Source organism: Rhinatrema bivittatum, chromosome 2, assembly GCF_901001135.1.
Source record: "Rhinatrema bivittatum chromosome 2, aRhiBiv1.1, whole genome shotgun sequence".
NCBI lineage: Eukaryota > Metazoa > Chordata > Amphibia > Gymnophiona > Rhinatrematidae > Rhinatrema > Rhinatrema bivittatum.
The window spans coordinates 166,884,580-166,906,919 of NC_042616.1; the positions used below are offsets into that span (position 1 = coordinate 166,884,580).

Here is a 22,340-nt window from a genome sequence, read left to right on the forward strand (position 1 = left end):
ATGTAACTATTTTTACCCCTTATACAGTAAGGGATAAAAATAGCACGTCGAATACGCCCGGCCAAACGGGGGCTAAAGGTGCGCTCGGCTGAGTGCACCATACTGAATCGGCCGGTTTTGTTTGCTAAATAGATGATGTCTCATTCCATAGATGATGTCTTAATGTTCTAAGGCACATTGCAATGCTTGCATAGCCATCTTTTTGTAGGCCATGTTGTAGTTGTTTGAATTCTGTGTGCTAGTGCAGGTTTGATCTAGCTGATTTGCTACATATGCTTTAGGTATATTTTTTTGCAGTGTTTTCTGTTATTTCACAGAGTTGCTGGTAGTGAAAGAAGTTTGTGTTGCTGTTGTCATAATTTGAATTTTTTTTTGTATGGTGAGTAATATTGGGAAACATCCTAATTCTGCTCTGTATCTGTTGTTAGGGGTATTTCTGGGGATAAAGGGTGTCTGCAGAACTGTAGGTGTAGGATTGCGTTTGGGGTTCTGTCCCATTCTGCTATTTGTGGAACTGGAGTGTCTGTTGGCATATCTTGAACTTTAGGGTTTCTAGTGGGGCTCTGTCCCCTTCTCTCAAAAACTTCTCCCAGCTCTAAAGTTGCCCAAACCTGTGCCTCTTTCAACCAATCACAGCACACCTCAGGCAGCATATGGCTTTAATTAACAAAGGGACCGTCTACATTTTTCGTACCTGATAGCAGCAAAACAAATCATCCGGTGTTAAGAGCATGCAGAGGATAGCCTTGTGGTTTATGACTTTGCCTTAGATCATGATAATTGCACAACAGAGACTCTCAAGAGCTCAGGGATTTATTAAGGTGAGGAGATAGTGAGGACAGGTTAGCATGCTTTTTAAAGTTGTTTGGCTTTTTTTTTAAAGATTTTTCTTGAATTTAAACAGGCATAATTCTTTGTCTTACTGCAGTGTAAATTTAGTTTTCAGGGGTTGAATTTTCTTTTCAAGTAGTTCATTTATTTTTGCACGAAATCTGAATATTTATCAGGAATTGACCTATTATTTTCAAAACAATATTAATTTGTTAAAGTTGCAGCATAGAGGCATACTCAAATAAATAGGGCTAGCTGCCTTCTGGGAAAAAAAATGGTGGGCAAGTAGAGGTAAATCTGGCTAGTAATACTGCAATAGAAAGAGGAAATGGACAGAAGAAACAGGTCATGCTGTCTTTATCTTTTGTCATAGCCCTTGTTGCTATGAACAACAGCACAGCATTATTGTTTATTTCCATTCACAATAATGGGAATGGCTAATTAGGAGTTTCAGAAACTTTAAAAAAAAATATTGAGTCAGGAATTAAAGTTACAGGCTGGCCTGGAGGCTCAAAGGATGTGCTGCACTTAACCATGAGGGAAGCCTGGATTCTGCTCCTAGATGCAGTCATAGCAAAAGATGAAGTGGAGGCAGTGTTCACAGCCACTGGAAGGAGGGGAGTTTTGGCCACTGCATAACAGTGACACCTAGTGACCAGATTCAGCATGCAAATATACCAAATTGCAGAAGGAGCCACAATCTGTGGCCCCTAGTCAAGGATTTAAACTGCAAGGTCTGGGCTAAATGGAAAGGGAGAAGAAGAGGGATAAGTTGGAGGCCCCCTCTCTCCACTATGTAGCTTCTGAGACTGTAGCCCAGTATAAGCCAGTTTCAAAACCCAAGGAAGCTAAAGGCAACTGAAAAAGTAAAAATATAAATGTGGATCACAATTATTTTGAATGAACTGAAATATCTAAAAAGAAATCATGGATTGCCATAAACACTAGTCATCAACTATCTGGAAAATTGAAAAATGGCATTTTACTCAGGAAACCATCTTGTAAAAGTGTATAAATACCCAAACCATCTGGCATTCAGGTCTCTCAAGGTGCCCTTTTTAATTGAAGTCCGTCTTACTCAGCCTCTTATGCTGCAGATGAGATGTAACTGCACCAAACATCATGGGTGTCCTGGGCAATCTCAGGTATGATGTGAAGAGGATAAATCAAAACAAAAGAAGACAAAGCCCACGATGTTTAGAAGTTATTTAGAAGCACCAGGTCTGTACAAGATAATTCACTAGGGTATACAATGTGACTTCAAAAAATGTACAATCTAGATTAAATTATTAAACAGCTCCTTGGTTAAAGATAGATATGCTCCCTCTCGACGTCTGGAATTCTTGGAAAATAACGCCAGACATTTTAATATTTGTATTCTTAATTTCCCTAAAGTTATTGGAAAGCAATCATTGGTAACTTTAAGAAAATATTTTTTGAAGATATTGCATTGCAATTTAAACGAGATTCCTTTGATTAACAAGTTGTATTTTCTTCCTGTTTTTTCTCACAATGTATTGTTGCCAAAATATGCCCTTTCATTCCTCACCATTTGAGAATTCTGGTCCTGAAATTTTGGAAAGGGGAATCTTGTTGGTCTCTTGTTTCTGAGGCAGATTTGAGTAAGGTGTTGAGGCTTTATTTCCAGAATTTAAATTCCCTTTTTTATGATCATCCTGTTAGAATATTTCCAGATTTGGCCAGAATGACTCAGGAAAGGCATAAAAAGATTTTCTTGCACTTAGACAAGCTACATTAACATTAGGAGCACTTTCACGTTAAGATATTCGTGTAAATGTGTTGTTCGATTTAATAATGATTGTCTTATTTTTTTTGCTCCAGAGCAACTTCAGTCTTTCTTAGATTCCAAAAGATCAATAACTTCCTTTGCTCCTAATATAAGTCAGTAAGGTCTATATATATTAAGCAGAGAATTACAGCTATTGTGATTTTTTAAATTATTTCTTTATTCTCCCTTAAAATGTCCACTTCCTGTACTAATGCTGTTTGACTTTGAATTTGGAATTGTTTCTTGATTTGCTTATTTGTTTATTGTTTACTTTTATTCTTTGATTTCTAATAGTTTTCTGATTACAAAGAATGTTTTTGCTATGTATTATCATTAAAATTCAATAAACATAACGTTAAAAAGAAAAGTACAAACTAATCTTGGCTACAAAGGTCTGACCTGTTTCATGTAACACAGGAAGTACAACCAGAGCGTCTCACTCCATTTTTCATAGTATTCTGACCCCTTGCTGCCAAGGGGCAGTCTGCTTCTCTCTTCATGTGCTAGCTGCTTTTTATGGGACTAAGAAATGTTGCTTCTTCCTCCTACATAGATTGTTTCTTTGGTGACTGGTGAGTGTGGCAACATTTTGCTTCTGTGTTTGCACTATTTCACTTTGAGGCCAATATATTAAAGTGAATTGAACTTCCTGTACACTGTAGTAAATAATGTTATTTTTCTATGAGGACTGACAGGCACTATTACTACAGTGTGCAGGACTTTCAGTTCACTTTGCATTATTTCACTTTGAGGCCAATATACTAAACACAAAAGCAAAACGTTGCCAATTTCACCAGTCTTTGCAAAATGTGCTCCCTTTAGTATACTGGTCTCTTTAATCTGGATTATCAGTAGCCCAATGTTTTATTCTCCTATGGCTGACCTTTCTGCGCACTCCAATGACAGGGATTCTATATTTAAACTATTCATAGGTCCTTTCCAATGTGGCCTGCTTCCCCTACAGAATCATCTTCATAAAACTGATGATTAAAAAAAAACAAAACCAAAAAAAAACTACCTCAGCTAGGAAAGTAAACACTTTAAAAATGAAGCAATCTGTTTCCAAACTTTTTTTTGGCACAGGTTCAAAATGGAATACAGGTTTTAAACCTCATTAAACCCCAAACTGTATAAATCCATGGGTGGAGGTTTGAAGTACCCATCCTGTCCTAAACTAGAGCCAATCTGCAAGATCTGCCAGACAATTGGTGAGCAGAAGTTGCACAAATGAGTAAACTGAAACAAAAAACCACCCAAATCATTTGCAGAAATTCTTTTTTAATCTTTATCTAAGATTTTATAAAAATGCAATGACAGATAAACAAAACACAAAATTATGTATTCAGAATACATTTTACTGTTGTTGCCTTGTCGTTTTATACAGCTATAGCAAACATTATATTAAAACCTTCTTTTATTAGAATTTCCAATGTGTTTAAAGCTTCTGAAAGAATGGGGGTAAATGGATATAACTTCTATATCGTTTTAACAGAATCTAAAACTAAAGTCAATTTTGTAAACAAAATGATTTCGAAATGCGGCCATAAAAACTTTATTTACGTTTGTAGATGTTGATTCTGAAGGAAAGGTGCATGATACATGTTTAATATGCTTACATTTTTTATTTAAAATATATTCTTCCTGTAGCTCTCTTCCCTATCGCCGATTAATGGATAATATGTGTTCCAGAGCTGTGCAGAAGCCTGATCTGGTTCGGGTTTGTCTTTCCCCGACCAAGCAAATGCCGTGTATGGGTGATATCAAGTAAAATTTAAAACTATTCACACAAACACTAACTGTAATTGAAAACACATGTTTTTCCGGTCTTGCGTGGCTGTCAGAGAACCAGTGCAAACTCATGCCGAATTTTCTATTTTTCTAATTTAGAAACTAAAATAACAAAAAAAATCATCAGCAAAGTTTACCACTGCCTGTTCACGAGCCCCTTTGTAACAGCGCCCATAAGCTGCTGCTGGCGCAAGCAGTCCCCAACTGACCTGCCAGAGAGTGGCGCGACCCGACCCCTGAACGGCAACTTATGGCGAGTTGGGCGACCATCCCTTACCGCGGAGAAGCATTGCGTCGGTTTCAAGGCTCCTCCCTTCTCTTTCTGTCTTGCCTCCCCTTTTCCCAGCCAAAGCCAGTTTGTCAGGGGCGCCTGGAAACCGGTCGGAGAAGAGTTGAGGGATCGGCACAAATGGTCGGAGCTAGCGAACAGTGGGGAGTTGCGTCCTGAAGCGGGCTCCTGGCGCGAGCCCACCGGCAGGAGCCGCAGCAGCCGCCGCCGCCGTCGTCCCTTTCCGTTTGGATCCCCCGGCCTGGCGCGGGACAGCTGGGCGCTCCCCCTGCGCCCCCCACGGCTTCATGAAGCGCTGGTCTGAGCCGCTGGAGAAGCAGGGAGCCGGCGGCACGAGAGGAGCAGCAGCGGCGGCGCGAGAGGGAGCGGCGCGCGGCGATGGCTGAGCCCGGGCGGTGGCGGCGGCGACGGCGCTCGCGCTCCTTCTCTTCCTCCGAACTTTGCCGGGCGCTCGCCGCCTCCTCCTCCTCGCTGCTCCTGTTGTTGTTGGTGTGGGGCCCGCCGCCCGCCCGGGCGCAGCTGTCCAACGGCGAGCGGGGCATCTCCATCCCGGACCACGGCTACTGCCAGGCCATCTCCATCCCGCTGTGCACGGACATCGCCTACAACCAGACCATCATGCCCAACCTGCTGGGCCACACGAACCAGGAGGACGCGGGGCTGGAGGTGCACCAGTTCTACCCGCTGGTGAAGGTGCAGTGCTCGGCCGAGCTGAAGTTCTTCCTCTGCTCCATGTACGCGCCCGTCTGCACCGTGCTGGAGCAGGCGCTGCCGCCCTGCCGCTCCCTCTGCGAGCGCGCGCGCCAGGGCTGCGAGGCGCTCATGAACAAGTTCGGCTTCCAGTGGCCCGAGACGCTCAAGTGCGAGAAGTTCCCGGTGCACGGCGCCGGCGAGCTGTGCGTGGGCCAGAACACGTCGGAGCAGGCCACCCCCAGCCCGCCGCCGGCCGAGTCCTGGACCGGCCGCGGCGGCGGAGCCGGAGGCGGCGGCGGCCCCCCTCAGCCGCAGCCACCCTACCACCACCACCACCCGCCGCCGCAGCAGCCGCCGCCGCTGGACCGCTTCGCCTGCCCGCGGAGCCTGAAGGTGCCCGCCTACGTCAACTACCACTTCCTGGGCGAGAAGGACTGCGGCGCCCCCTGCCAGCCCGGCCTGCCGCACGGCCTCATGTACTTCGCCCCCGAGGAGCTGCGCTTCGCCCGCATATGGATCGGCATCTGGTCGGTGCTCTGCTGCGCCTCCACCCTCTTCACCGTCCTCACCTACCTGGTGGACATGAAGCGCTTCAGCTACCCGGAGCGCCCCATCATCTTCCTCTCGGGATGCTACACCATGGTGGCCGTCGCCTACATCGCCGGCTTCCTGCTGGAGGACCGCGTGGTGTGCAACGACAAGTTCGCCGAGGACGGCTACCGGACTGTGGCGCAGGGCACCAAGAAGGAGGGCTGCACCTTCCTCTTCATGATGCTCTACTTCTTCAGCATGGCCAGCTCCATCTGGTGGGTCATCCTGTCGCTCACCTGGTTCCTGGCCGCCGGCATGAAGTGGGGCCACGAGGCCATCGAGGCCAACTCCCAGTACTTCCACCTGGCCGCCTGGGCCGTGCCCGCCGTCAAGACCATCGCCGTGCTGGCCGTGGGGCAGGTGGACGGCGACGTGCTCAGCGGCGTCTGCTTCGTGGGCATCCACAGCGTGGACGCCCTGCGCGGCTTCGTGCTGGCGCCGCTCTTCGTCTACCTGTTCATCGGCACCTCCTTCCTGCTGGCTGGCTTCGTGTCGCTCTTCCGCATCCGCACCATCATGAAGCACGACGGCACCAAGACGGAGAAGCTGGAGAAGCTGATGGTGCGCATCGGCGTCTTCAGCGTGCTCTACACCGTGCCCGCCACCATCGTCATCGCCTGCTACTTCTACGAGCAGGCGTTCCGCGAGCAGTGGGAGCGGAGCTGGGTGAGCCAGAGCTGCAAGACGTACGCCATCCCCTGCCCCAGCTCGGGCCACCCGCACATGACGCCCGACTTCACGGTCTTCATGATCAAGTATCTCATGACCCTGATTGTTGGCATCACCTCGGGCTTTTGGATCTGGTCGGGCAAGACTCTGAACTCCTGGAGGAAGTTCTACACGAGACTTACCAACAGCAAACAGGGAGAAACTACAGTGTGAGTTTACCGCCCCCCCCCCCAAAAAAAAAATCGCCCACCTCCACCCCATGCCATCGCCGGCGCACCAGCTTTCTGATGTGACAGATTCAAAATACTGTGCGTTTTTGTTGTAAATAGTCACTGTAAGATTTTGTAAGTATATTTGTATTTAAAATGACAAGGACCACACCTTTTTTGAAAATTTAAGTATGTTTTTACCGTTTGTGCGAAATGAAAGCAGCACTGGAATTTTTTCTTCCTAGTGCTTCATGGAATATAGCAAAATCATACTGAGAAGGGTTGTAATGCCATCTGCTTAGAGATGTGAACATTAACAAAGACCACAGACAGAATAGAGGAACTTGCTGCAGTTTGTGGCCTCCATTCTTAACAAAATACCTCGCAACCCCCCCTTTGTGGACCTGGGACAGCCAGCACCAGAAAGCCTTTTCTCTTCAGGTCCTCGCACCTGCCTGATGTGCCCTCAACCCCAGCTCACAAATCTAAGGGTGTATAACCAGCTTTATTATGTTTTAGAAAGTTTCCAGTTTTGTCCCAGTCCCGCCCTCACGTCTCCAGATTATGCTGTTTATGTGGCACACGGATTCCAACAATAGTCATTTACCCTTTCTTTTGGTATAAATACCGTAGGTGAGAGCGACCAGATTTTTTTTTTTATTACAAAAATGTATTTTTCTTTTGGATCTAAAAGATCAGAGCATGAGGTTTTTTTTGTTAGTTTCAGAGTGATCACTTTGCTTTTGTTTCAGAGATGTCTGTAATGTTTATGGCAAATGGGCTTGAAATAGTTCTAAGGGGCATTTGTGCTCTTACCATATTCTTAGTTCTCTGGCCAGTTCGCCTGTTGGATAGAATGATAGACATGTTTGATTCATTTGCTAGTGGAGCCTGTTGAAGAGATTACTTAAATGGTCTCTTTAGGTGCTCTTGTTTTACTTGGACTACTAGAGTGCCTTCAGAGGATGAATGCTAAGCAGTGACAAATTGAAAGACAAACATTTTTCTTAATCTCTCATCTATATCAGTATAAATGAATTAAAACCTGTAAAGAAAAAAAATCCTGCAGATTTGTAGCAATGGCATGGATTTTTGATTTTTATAATATAAAGCAAACATTTTGAGGGTAAAAATAGTTGTGTGAATTGGAAAAACAGCTGGTTGTAAAAATAATGTTGAAAGTAGGTGCCCTGTAAAGAGATGTCTATGGGTACTGGGATCAGCACTGTCATTCAGAACTGACATTCCGTATTTAGGCCCTATTGAATAAATAATTCTTTTACTTTATGGGAATAGCTACAAATCAGTACTGGAGAAGACCATTTTTGAGATTCAAGGAAGCAGCTATATTTTTCTCATTATATATAAATATATATATTTTTCTTTTTAAAGTATTTTATGCTGGTAGGGGTGTGTGTTTTATTTTTTCTTTCATTTTTTAAGTAACATGCATCCAATGTGATTTTAAAAAGAAATACTCATAGACCTCTTTGAAAACAGTTCTTTTTACAGCCATGCCTCTCATGTTTTTAATTTGCTACTTTTAATTGTATTAAATAAAAACAAACCTGTTAGTAGGTTACATTTTCTATGGCTTTTAAACCCTGACTTGCAAAAACAGATTGGAATTTGGTATGCATATTTCTGTTCACTATCACAAGATCATCTATATTTATAGACAAATAGAAGTTTATATATACATATCATATTTTTAATTTCTCTGAAATAAAAGTCAAGGTTTTCATAAGAATTGTCTTTTTACTTACTGTCAGTTTTGCAATTAAATGTATGGATAGTATCTTAGGAATTTCATTTTTTTTTTTAATGCAGTCACAGAAATTTCGGTATTACAATGAAATAATTCTACTCTGAACTGCACCTTATCTAGTCTGAATAAACTTTGCAAAAGATGTCATAATTTTAAAAATCACCAGTGGGTGGAAGGTTGCTATGAGCCTTCCTTCCTCTCATACTGCCACAGTTCCCAAAAAAAAAAAAAATTGCCTGTGACAGAGGGAACTATGAAGTTTTTGTAAATCTGGCTTTTGTTTACCAAGGAGAATGGCTATTTGTGGGATGGAAGGCAAACAAAAAATGAGAGAGAGTGGAAGGGGCGGGGAGAGAATTTAATTAAAGAAAAAAGGAAACATTTTACAGCTGCCAGCTGATTGTATAATTTTGCTGTATTGTTAAGACAAGACATTTTTTATTGATCTTTTGAATTCAGCAAACTCCATGTATTCTATTTTACAGTGTTTAATCTTACAAATGTTTTCACAAAAAACCTACCAAATGCATTTCTGTCTGCAGTATAGCAAGGTTTAAAAAAAAAAAAAAAAAAAAAAAGTGTGTTACATCGGTTTCAGAGGACTCTAATTCATGTGTGTTCCCTGGAAGAAGAAAGCACCCGGTGGAGTGGAAATTTGAAATGTTATTGATGAGTAATGGAACTGTAGTACTTTTTTAAAGCTCATTACATTTTTGCTTTTAGCATTTTAGCTCCTTAAATATTGAAATATCATATGAACATCCTTATTAAATGGAGATGACAACTGCATATTTTTTTAAAGAATTTTACAGCCTATAAAAAGTGCCTTTACAGGTCTAAGTATTTTGAAAGGAACACTCTTGTCATGAGGGCTAATTTTGAAAAAATAACGTGATCAGCCGGATTGTCTGGAAGAAGCTTGTGGTGTGTGTGTGTGTGTGTGTTTTTTTTAACTTTTGCCTTGATGTTGGTTTTGAGAGACATTGGAGCATATTTGGTCTTGGAAAGCTCAATGAAGGAAAACCATTAGATTATAAGAAGCATTTTGTAAGCATGATCTGTGTGTGTGTGTGTGTGTGTGTATATATATATATAGATGGACATGGTGCTGCAGATTTTTCTTGCAGGCAGTATCAGCAGTAAGACCCCTCCACTCTTTAAAAATCCTGAACTGAATGTATGTCAGAATCTCTGTCCCTTAGATTTTTAGCCTTTTGCATAACTTTTTTTTAAAATACAACTATAGATTTTTGCCCACTGGAGATTTACATACAATGTTTTGGCTTTATGCTTTTGTGATGATAGCACTGTACAGTATTGCCTCTAGTACTGAATTTGTGGTGCTTCTGTTAAGGCAGATACTGCTTGGATTATTAATTTGCCACATATGGGTTTTGTAATTTTTCATGTGGGTAGACCATTATTTTTTATAAGAACTGCTATATAGGCAAATCTGATTATAAAGTAGTAAAAAAAAAAAAAATTACACACTAGAAAAATCACCCTTAAAATTGCAGGCTCCTAGATATTAATTGTGATTTTACTCATAAGCTTTTTGAATTTCTCTTCTGACTTTTGTACCACAATAAGAAAATTGTGTGACTGCTTATATTTTAGGCAAAGTTTTAATATTGATGCTGAACCCTCAATAATTAATTATAAAGGGGCTCCTTTAGTAATAGCCTGGGAATTTCAGTGTCTCTTGTCAACATGACAAATGATGAAATAGGCAGCTGACTTACATAATTCTGATTGTGGTGTTCTCCATGTCTGATGCTTTTGTACTGCGTACAATGTCACATAACTTATGAGAACAGAAGTATGTTGTGGTTTCACAGTATTGGTGGGAATGTTCTTTATATTGAGTACATTTACCAGGAAACCAATTATATTCATGTTGTATTAGGTTTGGGCAGTGATGTTGCACACTATAAAAATAGTGTGTCAAGAGAAGTCTCAGGTCTCATGTATTCACAGGGACAGTAACTTTCGAACCAGCACGCAGGCGCGCAAGATATAAAATAGCCTGGCCATGCGCACATGTGTGCCTAGTTTTAAGTAGGACCGGGCAAGTGCATGCAAATGTCACTTCTACCATATAAATTGGAGGGTTTTAAAAATTGTGCCGACAGCATTTCCAGTTTTACCAGTATGGCCCTATAACAGAGATTCCTCCGAACCCCCTCTAGTTTAATAGCTTCCCCCCCCCCCCCCCCCCGTTTATCCTCGACCCTTAAAACCCTGCAGATCTACCTATTTATCTCTATTTTACAACTTGCACGGCATTCGTAGCAGAAGTATAATTATGTGGCAGCGGACCCCTGCGCCTGCTGGATCGTGTAAGTATGTGCACATCTGAGGTTCACATCTCCCTTTTTAAGAACTTCCAAGATGTGTGCACTTTAGCATTTATGCGCCTATCCGGGCGGCTTTTAAGATCTGCTTGGCGCGCGGGGGGCCCCCCGATATAGTCACGCATCACCCAATTAATGGGCTTTTAAAAATCACCTTTAAAATGTTTTTGTGCATGCAAAGTTTCTAATGTATAAATTACATTTTCCCAAATATTGTGGAATAGCACTCTTCTCATTTTACCAACTGCCATTCAGAAGTAGGACAGACACTTTTTTTTATTTCTTGTTGGTCTTTTTGGGTTTTTTTGCTGAAATCCTAAGTAGTGGGATAAAATAATTAGCACATGCAAGTATGTGCATTATACTCCAGCAGTAGGCATGAACAGTTGTGCGGCTTGGAATTACGAGCCGCTCTCTCTCTCTCTCCCTGAAGCATCTGGCCTCATACATATTGTAATGAGGCCGGCTGTTCTTTCAGACAGGTCAGAAACCTTTTGCAGACACTTCTAAAGGTAGAGGTGCACATGTAAGAGACATGCAGCAGTGCAATGGGCTATTGTGGCAGGTTGCTGCAGTCTGTCGGCGAATAATGAGGACTTGGCAGTGTTTTGAAAGTTTAGTGAAGAAAAGAGGACCATCTTTGCTAAACTTGTTTTTAGCTCCAGCTTTCCCGCGCTAGTGCTTGGATCACTGGCAGCACTGGCCTGTTCCCACCTGGAGGGACGCTCACACCCCATGTGCAACCACTTGCCAATATGAAGATTTCCCTTTTTTTTTTTTCTTCTTCTTTAGCAAGATTATTGGAAGGCTGGTGATCCTCCAGAAGTGCTGCTTTAACGTAGTTGTACTGCTTGGGGTCTCAATCCCCCCTCCCTCCCAATAAAATGCCCTGCAAATTTTATTTTAGAAATAGGACATAAATGAAGGTGTAGTATTAAATGTGAACCTGAAAGCTTGGGGGGGGGCGGTGAGGAGAGACTTAATTTGCTGAAGTTAGGGAAGGCACTGCCTTCTGAACATGAGGCCACTTGCACACAAGAAAGGACAGAATAGGTTTTAGTTCCAACAAATAGCAAGATAGGCAAATATTTATGAAGTGAAAGAGAGACTTTAAAATAATTCATTTCATGTTACATTTATTTTTATTTAGTGCTTTTTTATACCGACATTCATGATACAGATCATATCATATGTCTGTTTACAAGAAACAGGGGGTTATAATGTTAACATTAACATATCGGAGAAAGGCAAAAGTTACCATAAAACAGGGTAATGAAACTGGGAGGGAGAAGCCAGTACATTTATTTAAAAAAAAAAGCAAGCTGAAGATGAAGCTTATTGCACATCTAAATTAGTCCTGGATCCACTAAGGCAGGGATGGGCCATTCTGGTCCTTGAGGGCCACGAACCAGTCAGGTTTTCAGGATGTCCCTAATGAATATGTATGAGAGGGATTTACATGCGCTCTTCCTCAGTTCTATGCATATTTATTAGGGATATCCTGAAACCGCGACTAGTTTGCGGCCCTCAGGGACCGGAATTGCCCATCCCTGCACTAGGGTGATATGGACTTGACCAGCCTCTTGTGCGCTGAGCAATTTGCTGCTTTATCTTATTTTTTTCAAGACAGAGTTGGAGTAACTGACGGTATATGAAATATTTTATCTAATTTCACCAGTTGCAAATCCTGAACAGATTTGAGTTAACACAATTCTGCACAGGTGGCTTTTAACATGATTTACAAGCCTAAAAGTAAGCTGTGCAGCTTTTCTTATGATCCCCCCCCACCCACCTCCTTCCTGCAGGTGAACACCACCAGTACTTTTACTGCCATAAAAAGGATAGGGGATGGATAGTTTATCACTATGTTACTCCCTGCCTCCACACACATGTTAATTGTAAACCGGGTTGATGTGATTCTTATCATGAAACTCGGTATAATAAAAATAATAAATAAATAAATAAATGGATCAGGAGAGGGGAAAAGTGCATGCAAGGGTTTCATTTTGAAATCCCTCTACCTACTTTCATGAGGGACATGCACTGCGTGTACATGTCCCTCACCGAAACCTAAGATCTGCGAACAAGGCTCTACTAACTGTCCCCTCTGTCAAATCAGCTCGGCTCACTTAAGTAAGGGAAAGAGCACTGTCACTGGCCGGCCCTGTACTATGGAACACCATGCCTCTCGAATTAAGGCTCCAGAGAAATCTGAAAATCTTTAAATCTAACCTGAAAACCTGGCTCTATAAACAAGCTTTCGATAAAGACGAAGAGAAGGAGAAAAACAATTGATTTAAGATGGACGCACCGAACAAACTCACAGTAATGTTAATTGATAAATTGTCATACCAAACTGATTAGCTTACTTAAACATATAGCTTATTGCACTTTATTGTTACCGTACTATGATGGCACATGTTCAAGTTGTAATCTATACCACTCATAATTGTTATCGTGCCTATATGTAAACCGTTGTGATGGTTCTCCAACTTAATGACGGTATAGAAGAGTGTTTTTAAATAAATAAATGAATGGATACTTTCTACCTGCTTGAAAGAAGGTGCAAAGGATGCCAGTACAAAGTACCCACTTTGCCCGGATTTTGAGGGAAAATGTAATTCCCTTTTTGAAAATTGGCTTGCAGGCAGCTATTCTGCAAATTGTCTCCTAATGGGTACACTCAATAGAGCAGTTGACCACAAAGTTGTCTACATTAAAGCCTGCATTAAACAAGGTGATTTTCAAATGCCAGGTACAGACAGGTATGTGCATATGGCTGGTTTACCCCATCGTTTTGAAACATATTAGCAGTATGCTCATGCACTTTAATGGAATTGCAAAAATGCCTCTGAAATGCTCCCTGGACCGCCAGTTTTTCTATCAGGCCCAAAAGCAGGTGCTTTACGACCATACATATGTACTTTCAGGCAGCTAAAACCTCTTTGCCAGAGATGACTGGCATAGGTGGGTTCACTTACCTAAAAGGCACCCAGGCCCCTCTACAATTTAACCCCTCTAAAATTTAACCCCTAAATTGTTATTGTTTTATGCATTTGTTAATATACTACTGGAAAAAAAGTTTTCTTCTGCTCCTCTACTAAACCGGAAAACCTGTTCTTTTTCATGTAGTATTTGTGGGGGGAAAAAGTTCATTATTTGTTTATGATTGTTTGAGATTGGATGTACTCCCGGTAGGTGGTATATGTAAAGGAGGTAATCTTTGGCTATGAATCGTTGATTCACTTTGCAAATTGTCTTAAAATAAATTTCTTTAGTATGGGGACTTTGAGCAGACCAAAACTTCAACATAGTAATTGTTTACAAGTGAATTTTCAAAGGAGATACATGTGTAAATGTAACACGCTATCATCGCAGTTTTCAAAAGTCATGTACATGGTTTGGGCCTGATTTTAAAAAGCATTTACATGCTTAAAATTGGATTTTATGTGGGTAAAGTGCATTTACACGTGTAAGTGGGCTTTTGAAAATTGCTACAATATATGCCATTGAATTGTTCATAGGATTTACTCATGTAAGTGCACTTTACATGTGTAACGCCTTTTAAAATTAGCTCCATGAGGTTCTACGGGTAAAGTGCATTTTTACATGCGTAAACCCCAGTTTTACGCATGTAAGTGCTTTTGAAAATCAGTGTGAACAGCTAGTACGTCAGTCTAATATACCTGTACTACAAGAGCTGCATCGTTATCTCGTCATGTTTGCAGCAAGTTCCTAAATTTAATTTTCACAATTGTGCCTCAATTTGTTTTTTTAATAAAGTTTGATGATAGTAAAAAAAAAATTAAACTACCTGTGCACAGCTAAACTATGATTATAGTTACTATATTTATATTTTGTCTAGTGCTGTGTCCTTTTTTTTTTTAGTTACCAATTATTTGAGTTATTTATATACGATCTTAGGTTGTCATAAAGTAGTGACAACCTCGGTCTGGAGTGATTTAGTACTATGTAAACAGATTATCTGACCTGTGACATTAATAGGTTACTTGGTTTTACTGATAAAGTGTGTGGTTTGCTGAATTTTGATAACTGGGAAAATCAATACCTCACTTTTTCATGTGACATGCTGTAGCTTGAAATCTTTCCATCTATGTTATATTAGGGTGCACTTCTCTTGCTTTTTGATTTCTTCTAATCCATAATGTGCAAAGAGCAAGAACATGTAATTAACGTTACATTTAAGATGTCTTCCTTCATTCTTAGCTCCAGTCTGTGCTGTAGAACTTTAAAATTAATATACACTGCATAGGCTTTCTCTGAGTTGATTTGCAACTTTTAGTCATACTAAAACCAGGTCTGTTGGGGGGGGTGTCCGTAAGCAAAAGAATAAAGAACCAGTTCCCTACTCATATTGCAAATTTTTTGCCTTTAAAAGGAAAAGCCAAAGGGGAGACTACATAGAACCCAGAACAGGCTGGAATCTGCTCCTGCTGTCAATTTGTTTTCACCAGTCATGGGAAGGACCAAGAGCTGGGGACGCCAGTATAGGGTGAACCTTTCCGTAGGGGGCTAAGGAGGAAAGCTGTTGGGGGGGCTTAATCTGTTCTTGACAGCCTGATGTTTTTGACTGTAAACAAAGTGCCAGGGCCCAGTGTGAGGATTTTTCAATAGTTCCTTCTAGCTACGGGTTCTGATCATTTGTGGCATTTGGATAAGTAGAAAGCCTTTACCTAAACAAGAGCAATAAAACTTCTAAGCTGCTTCCAAAATTGGGAAGGTTTTCTAAAGCTTTTACAGTAGAAGCTAATTACCAGGAAAGCTGACCGGATTTAAACTAGAGGTGTGGGTGGTCTAGGTTCAAAGTGGCTGCTTTTTTTCTTTTTTTTTATTTTTAAATTGAGCTCGGTGTTCTGAGTAGTTCTCATGCCTGGAACGCAGAAACCCAGCTCTTCCAAAAACTACACAGTAAAAGTGGCTCTAGCCCAGAGTTGGATACTGGATGTACGACCTCCCACTCGGACGCGCTGGGCACATGGCCTGGTTCCTGTTGGATGAAATGGGAGAAGTAGGAAATAACTCTGCATTCTGCGGTGCATGGCTGCCTGTTGCTCAAGTTTGAAATCCCCCTTGCTGGCTCCCCTTCTCTTGGGATGCTTTATTTATTCATATACTTTTGCAGATAGGAGGGGCTTCCCTTTTAACAACAGCCAGCAGGAATTGCTTTTCTGCACCATGTAAACATGTGTTGCATTAGTGTGCGTAAAACCATTTTAGGCCGACTTAAATGCCCGGCGTGCGCTGAAATGGGCAGATCCGCGCGTGGATTTTAAAACACCCGCAGCCACGTGCTTATCTGTCTGTAGGCGCAGAAGAAAGGGTTTTGGAATAAAGGGGTGGGCCGGAGGCGGGGCACGGGCGGGCTGGGAACCGCTCGCCCTTGGACGCCCACACCGTTCTTTGAAAGTTACATTCCCTCTTTTTTACAATTTTTGTAAAGTGCTTTGGAGTGGTTGCTCAGTCAGGAAAAGTGGAACAGAAATCCAACATTAAAATTAAATTATAATCAAGCGCCTATGAAATTTAAGCAGAAACCTGTCAATACATACTGCAGCCAGTTTTAAAAAAAAAAATACTTTGTACCTAGCTTGTGGCCTTACTTGCTAAATATCTTAATATGAGTTCAGGCTCATAACAGCTTTTACTAAGTAGCATACCTAAAAAGAACATCTGTCCTGTGAACCTTATGTGGTGGGTAGGACCAGTTCATTTGGAGAATGTGTTTATCTTCTAGCAGTGACTACTCATTAAATGAAGCAGGTGGGAGTTTTCTTTAATTCCAGAAAAGCAAAAATTACCTTAAGCAATCTCACCTTGTACACCTTAAATAAACATGTCAAAACCCTCATGCTAGACTACTTTAAAGCAACAGGAGCATGTAGTTTGATTTTCTGCATGTATATTAGCAGAGCAGAGCTCTTGCCAATGACATTGTGTCTGCTGTTTGACACTAGGCTGTTGGCAACCAGCCTGCATGACGCTTCCTCCCCTTTTCCATAGATTTCTTGTTTTCAACGTCTGTGGTATTTTTAGTTTGCAATAGCACCCACTTTAGGCTTTTGTGTAGGATCAGATCCAACCAGATTGAGTCTGCTGTACTTGCATCCACACACAAACTTGCACCTATAAGAGAATTTTTGTGGGATTTTTGCAAATTTTGTTCACTGCTGTGTGTTATGCAGAATATAGTGTGGCCTAAGCAGGTAATTTGGAGTTGGAGAGATACATAACAGAAAACAGGTATTAAAATAAAATTCAAAGTGCATAGTTGTTTTTTTTTGTGAAAAAGAATACTTTTTGTTTAATAGCCTATTTGATAAAATATAAGGAAAGCAGAGAAACTATAATTTGGTTAGGTGACATGAGAGGTGCTCTGAATTCAGGTAAAGCCCTGGAGCCAGCAGGTCCTGATTGTACAGCAGTGAATAATTTTAGCAAGATTCCTTATGCCTGCAGGTGGGCCCATTTGACAACAAGACACTTTGGGGCAGATTTTAAAAGCCCTACGCGCACCAGGCCTATTTTCAAAAGGCACTGCGGCCCGTGTAAAGCCCCAGTGCTTGAATAAGTGGGCGGTCCGGGGGCATGGCCAGAGGCCTCTGTAAGGCCGCTGGACCGGCGGATCACGCGCTGGCAGTTGGCTAGCGTGCGCCTGCCTCTGGCAGGTGTAACTTCTGAGACAAAGGTACGGGGGGGGTTGGGACAGGTAGGGGAAGGTGGAGGGGGGGGGGGGGTAAGCTCCCTCCTAGGCCGCTCCGATTTCTGAACGGCATCTGAGAGAACGGGGAAAGCCAGCTAGTCTCCCCGAGGGTTCTGCGTACGCATGTTATAAAATCGGGCATACACTTGTACGTGCCAGGTTGCGCATACAAATGTACGCCATGCGCGTAGGTTTTAAAATCTGCCCCTTTGTTTTAATCTGGTTTTTAACAAATTAAAAAAACAAAACAAAACACATTTTTTCATTCAGAAAATGCTGCTTATAGCAAATTCTCCAGGGACTTTGCTACTTTTTGTTGCTGCTTCTGGGTTAGGTCTTCTTTCTATCTTGCTGTCTTCTCTCTTCCCATGTGCCCCCCCCCCCTCCTAAAGCTTTACCCTCTCTGCACACACACCCCCACCCACACCCACTTTACAAACGCAGGGCTGGCCTTAAGACCTTTTGGTTCCTGTGTGTGTGGCTGGAGAAGGTAATGGTTTTCTGTGTGTGCAAGAGGCCCTCGTTGATGTGGGAGGATGGGTCTTCGGAGCTTGAGATGCAGGGCCAGTAGCACCAAAGAGAGCAATACTGGTTGTTCACTCCTGAATCTGCTGGTTGTTTTATGGGATGTACCCTTGTTTTAGGAGTATTTGTAAGGGTAAATAATCCTGTCTTCACATGTCCCACCTTACTCATGATTTTATAAACTTCTATCATGTCCTGCCTCCCGCCACCTCTTCCAGTTGAACTCCTCCAACCTGTGTAGCTTCTCGTCACATGAAAACTGTTCCATAAGTGTTCTTGTGTCCCTGGCCCTAAGTACACATCCCCTTCAGCATTGTTGTTGCCCTCTGCACCATTTCTCGTTCTGCTATGTCATTTTTGAGATGGGGTGGCCAGCAAGGCAGACAATCCTCGAGGAGTGGTCGCTCCATGGATCGATACAAAGGCAAAATGATTTGTTTCTGGGTTTTTTTTTTTCTCCTTTTAGACCGCTGCTGCCCACTGACCTGAAGATTTCACTGTATTGTCCACCCATGTGTGTTGTCCTGGTTGGTGTCTCCTAATATGGAACGTAGCAGTGTGTACCTGTACTTGGGATTATTTTATCCTATGTATATACAATAACTTTTCCATATTAAATTTCATCTGCCATTTAGGTTCCCAGTCTCCTAGTCTCACATGGTCCTGTGTTGTGTTGTTTTTGTTTTTTTTTTGCAATCTGCTGTTGTTTTAAAAACTTTGATTAATTTTGTTTCATCTGCACATTTGATCACCTCCCACGACCTTCCCTTTTCCAGATGGTTTATGAATATGTTGAATAGCACAGGTCCTAGGATAGAGTCCTGTGCTACTCCACTAACCATGAAATACTACCATCTGTTTTCTGTCTTTTGGGTCCTTAATTTTCAGTTTAAAACAATTTTTCACTTACGAATTCCCAGATTTTTCCATAAAAATGCCTATACTCTCACACACATACTCCCCCTCTCCCTCACAGATTCATACATGTGTGCATGCCTGTGAGCGCCTCTATGTGATTCACAGGCACATACACATAGGCCTCACACAGAAACACACGTACATAGGCCCTCACACGGCCATACTCAAGCTTTCACAAAGCCACATACATACATTCAGGCACACACGCTTTCACACAGATACAGACACACATACATAAGCTCACTCACAGACTCAGACACACAAATACATGGCCTCCTCTTCTCTTTGGGCCGTGGTGGGATGAGCTCCACCTCGACCCTGCGGGCTCCTCTTCTAATCAACCCCATCATCACCTGCTGGCTTTCCTGTGCTGGGGGGGGGGGGGGGGTGGAGGGGTTGGAGCTGAAGCAGGAAAAGTGTGTGGGTGCATATGGGGCACATCACAGGGAACACTGTGGTGCCGTGGTATTTCCTCTTCAGCTGTTGGCGGGCTGAACTTTTCCGGTGGCCTCTTCCTGTTCATCTGCCAACGGGTTTGGCTCTGCTGTCAACCCCAGTGACCTCTCCTGTTGCTGCCGCCAGCCCCTGGGTGTGCTGCCCCTTGCAAATGCATGGTATGCATGCCCGGTCACGCCGGCCCTGGGGAAGAAAATAAAAACTGAAAATGAATGTCCTTACCTTTTAATCTGTTACCAATCCACAATAGTACATTGCCTCCAATCCCATGACTTTGTAATTTCCTGGAGTCTCTCATAGGGGAATTTTTCAAATATCTTCTGAAAATCCAAATACACTACATCAACCATCTCATCTCTTTGTCACACCTTTCTTGCACCATCCTTCCTTGTCTTATTCTCTTACTGTTCTTTCCCCACCAAACAGGACAGCTGGCAGATAGGTGCAGATTTCTCTTTCTATTCTAGCATTATATCATGTAACCTGTCCTCATTGTGTGCATGTCTTACTTTCTTCTGCTCATGTCATGCTGACACACCACAACAAACATTCAGTAACCAAAACAAAAGGGGAAAAATGCTTTTAAAGGAGTAGGAGGTGGTGGGTAATGGATGGAGTCATTGGATGTGTCCTTGAGCACCATAAATCAGTCAGGTTTTCAGGATTGCCACGCTACACGTGCATGAGATCTATTTGCATGCGTTTGACTCCATGGCCTGCAAATATATCTCATGCATATTCATGATGGAGATCCCAAAAGCCTGAGGAAGAAAACAAAGCTGTGGTTGGAACACATTACTATATGTGACCAAAAGGAAGAAGGACCTGGGAACCTCATCCATGTAACACAAGATCTATATATTTGAATGTTATTATTGGCCTACTGGTTCTAATTTAGGATAACCTATTAAAAAAGAAAAGCCCATCTAAGTCTGAGTAAATTTTATTCTGCCTTATACTCGCTAGGGTGATTCTAGAACTGCCAAATGGGGAGCATTGAAAAGGCGAGTTTCAACACATCATCCCCTAGTCTTTGCAGTAAAATGACTTGAAAATGACCTTCACATACATACGTGTAGCCATACATAGGACTTTTGCGCATTTAAAGAAATGATAGATGTTGACGCCACAAAAAAGTTGCACAGTTTAAAATTAATTTCTTGAACCTAAGAATCCATTTTCTTAAAATACGTTTTTAAAAGCTCACCCGTTCAGCAAGATATTTTCAGACCTTTAAATTTCTTGACCATTTGTGTTGGGAGTCAGGAGGTGGATCTTTGGTCTGACCAGCGGAGAGGTACTGACGTAGATCCCCGCTAGATGATGTAGGTCGGTAGGCGATACCGCCGCTGCAGGAGGGTAGCTCTAGCCCTGGAAATCTGTAGCCTCTCCAGGAAATCCTATGGAGGCTTTGCCCTGGAAGCCTGCGGTCCCCCAAGGAGGAGCCTGTAGGGACCTGGGCCGCTGGGACTTAGGAGGCTTCGCCCTGGAAGCCCGCGGTCCCCCAAGGAGGAGCCTGTAGGGACCCGGGCTGCTGGGACTTAGGAGGGCAGCAGATGACGTAGACAGGTAGACAGACCAGATTCTGGGCAGGCGGCTGAAGGCGTAGACGAGCAAACAGACCAGGTTCAGGGCAGGCGCCTAGAGGCGTTGATGAGCAAACAGAACAGGTTCAGGGCAGGCGGCTAGAGGCGTAGATGAGCAAAGAGACCAGGTTCAGGGCAGGCACCTGAAACAGGCAGGTAGACAGGCAGGGAGGCAGTAACAGGCGGGCTGGCTCAGGCAGGCAGGCGAACAGGAACAGACGAGCAGGATCAGGCAGGCAGACGAATGGCAACTAGTTACTCACAGGAGTCGACTATGTTGCAAGGCAAAGTCCCGGCGTTAAATTCCCCTCGGCGTCTGACATCATCTCGGGGGCCAGCCAGAGTTTCGCGCTGGAGGCCCTTTAAAAGAGGAGCCCTCCGCGCGTGCGTGAGTCCAGGGGGCGGGGTCAGCAGTGTCCGACGGCGTCTCCCTTGTGGAGACGCCGCGATCTAGGCCCGAATGGGCCCAGCGGATCCGGCGGCTCTGGTGGCATCCCGCGGGGAAGAGGAGGTAAGGGTCCGGTCGCGAGGTGCGCGACCAGAGCCGCAACACTTTGTGCTCCTTACCTTCTGATCTCTTCTCAGTTTTTCATGTCTCATTTATTCTTTAAATTTCTTATTTTCTTTTGCTTTAATTATTCATTTTCAATTCTTAATTTCATTTCCTCTCTGACTTGTAGATTTTCTTCTTTTTCTTTTACTTCCATTTTGGCTCTGTCTTTCTTCGTTTGCTGATAACAATTCCTAAGTTCCAGTTCTTTTCTTTTCATTTATGTTGTGTTCCTTTTCAGTTTTGTTTTGCTGTATCCTACCTTATGGTATTTACCAGACTCTTCTCCTGTTATCCTTCCCCCTATCTTCCACATCCTCACACTCAGACACTCAACTTTCCTCCTGCTTCTCCCTTGAATACACATCCTTCTCCTTCTGTCATGCCTTATTCACTCCCTCTTTCTTTCCTTCAACCCTCCCTCATATCTTTCCTGCCTTCAGGCATCGTTCTTCATGCTCACCTTTCTTCTCCCTCTGCCACTCCTCTTATTTATCCTCTCCTCTCTCCCTCCCTCATTTCTCTTCTCCTCTCTCACTTCCCTCATGCTGGGGTCAGTGTAAGGGCTATTGGGCAGCCCAGGTGAACCTTCAGCCTTGTGCC

At 42.9% G+C, this 22,340-nt stretch overlaps 1 protein-coding gene across 1 annotated transcript; it reads left to right on the forward strand.

Annotated features, from left to right (window-relative positions):
* Positions 1 to 4,741: 4,741 nt before the first annotated feature.
* Positions 4,742 to 9,205, forward strand: FZD1 (frizzled class receptor 1). The gene has a single exon (XM_029588838.1). It carries the CDS (start codon positions 5,076 to 5,078, stop codon positions 6,861 to 6,863), a length of 1,788 nt encoding a protein of 595 aa, XP_029444698.1. The 5' UTR covers positions 4,742 to 5,075; the 3' UTR covers positions 6,864 to 9,205.
* Positions 9,206 to 22,340: the final 13,135 nt, after the last annotated feature.

Excerpts from the sequence above, each read along its gene's own strand:
- FZD1 (XM_029588838.1), top strand. The coding sequence starts at position 5,076 with ATGGCTGAGCCCGGGCGGTGGCGGCGGCGACGGCGCTCGCGCTCCTTC.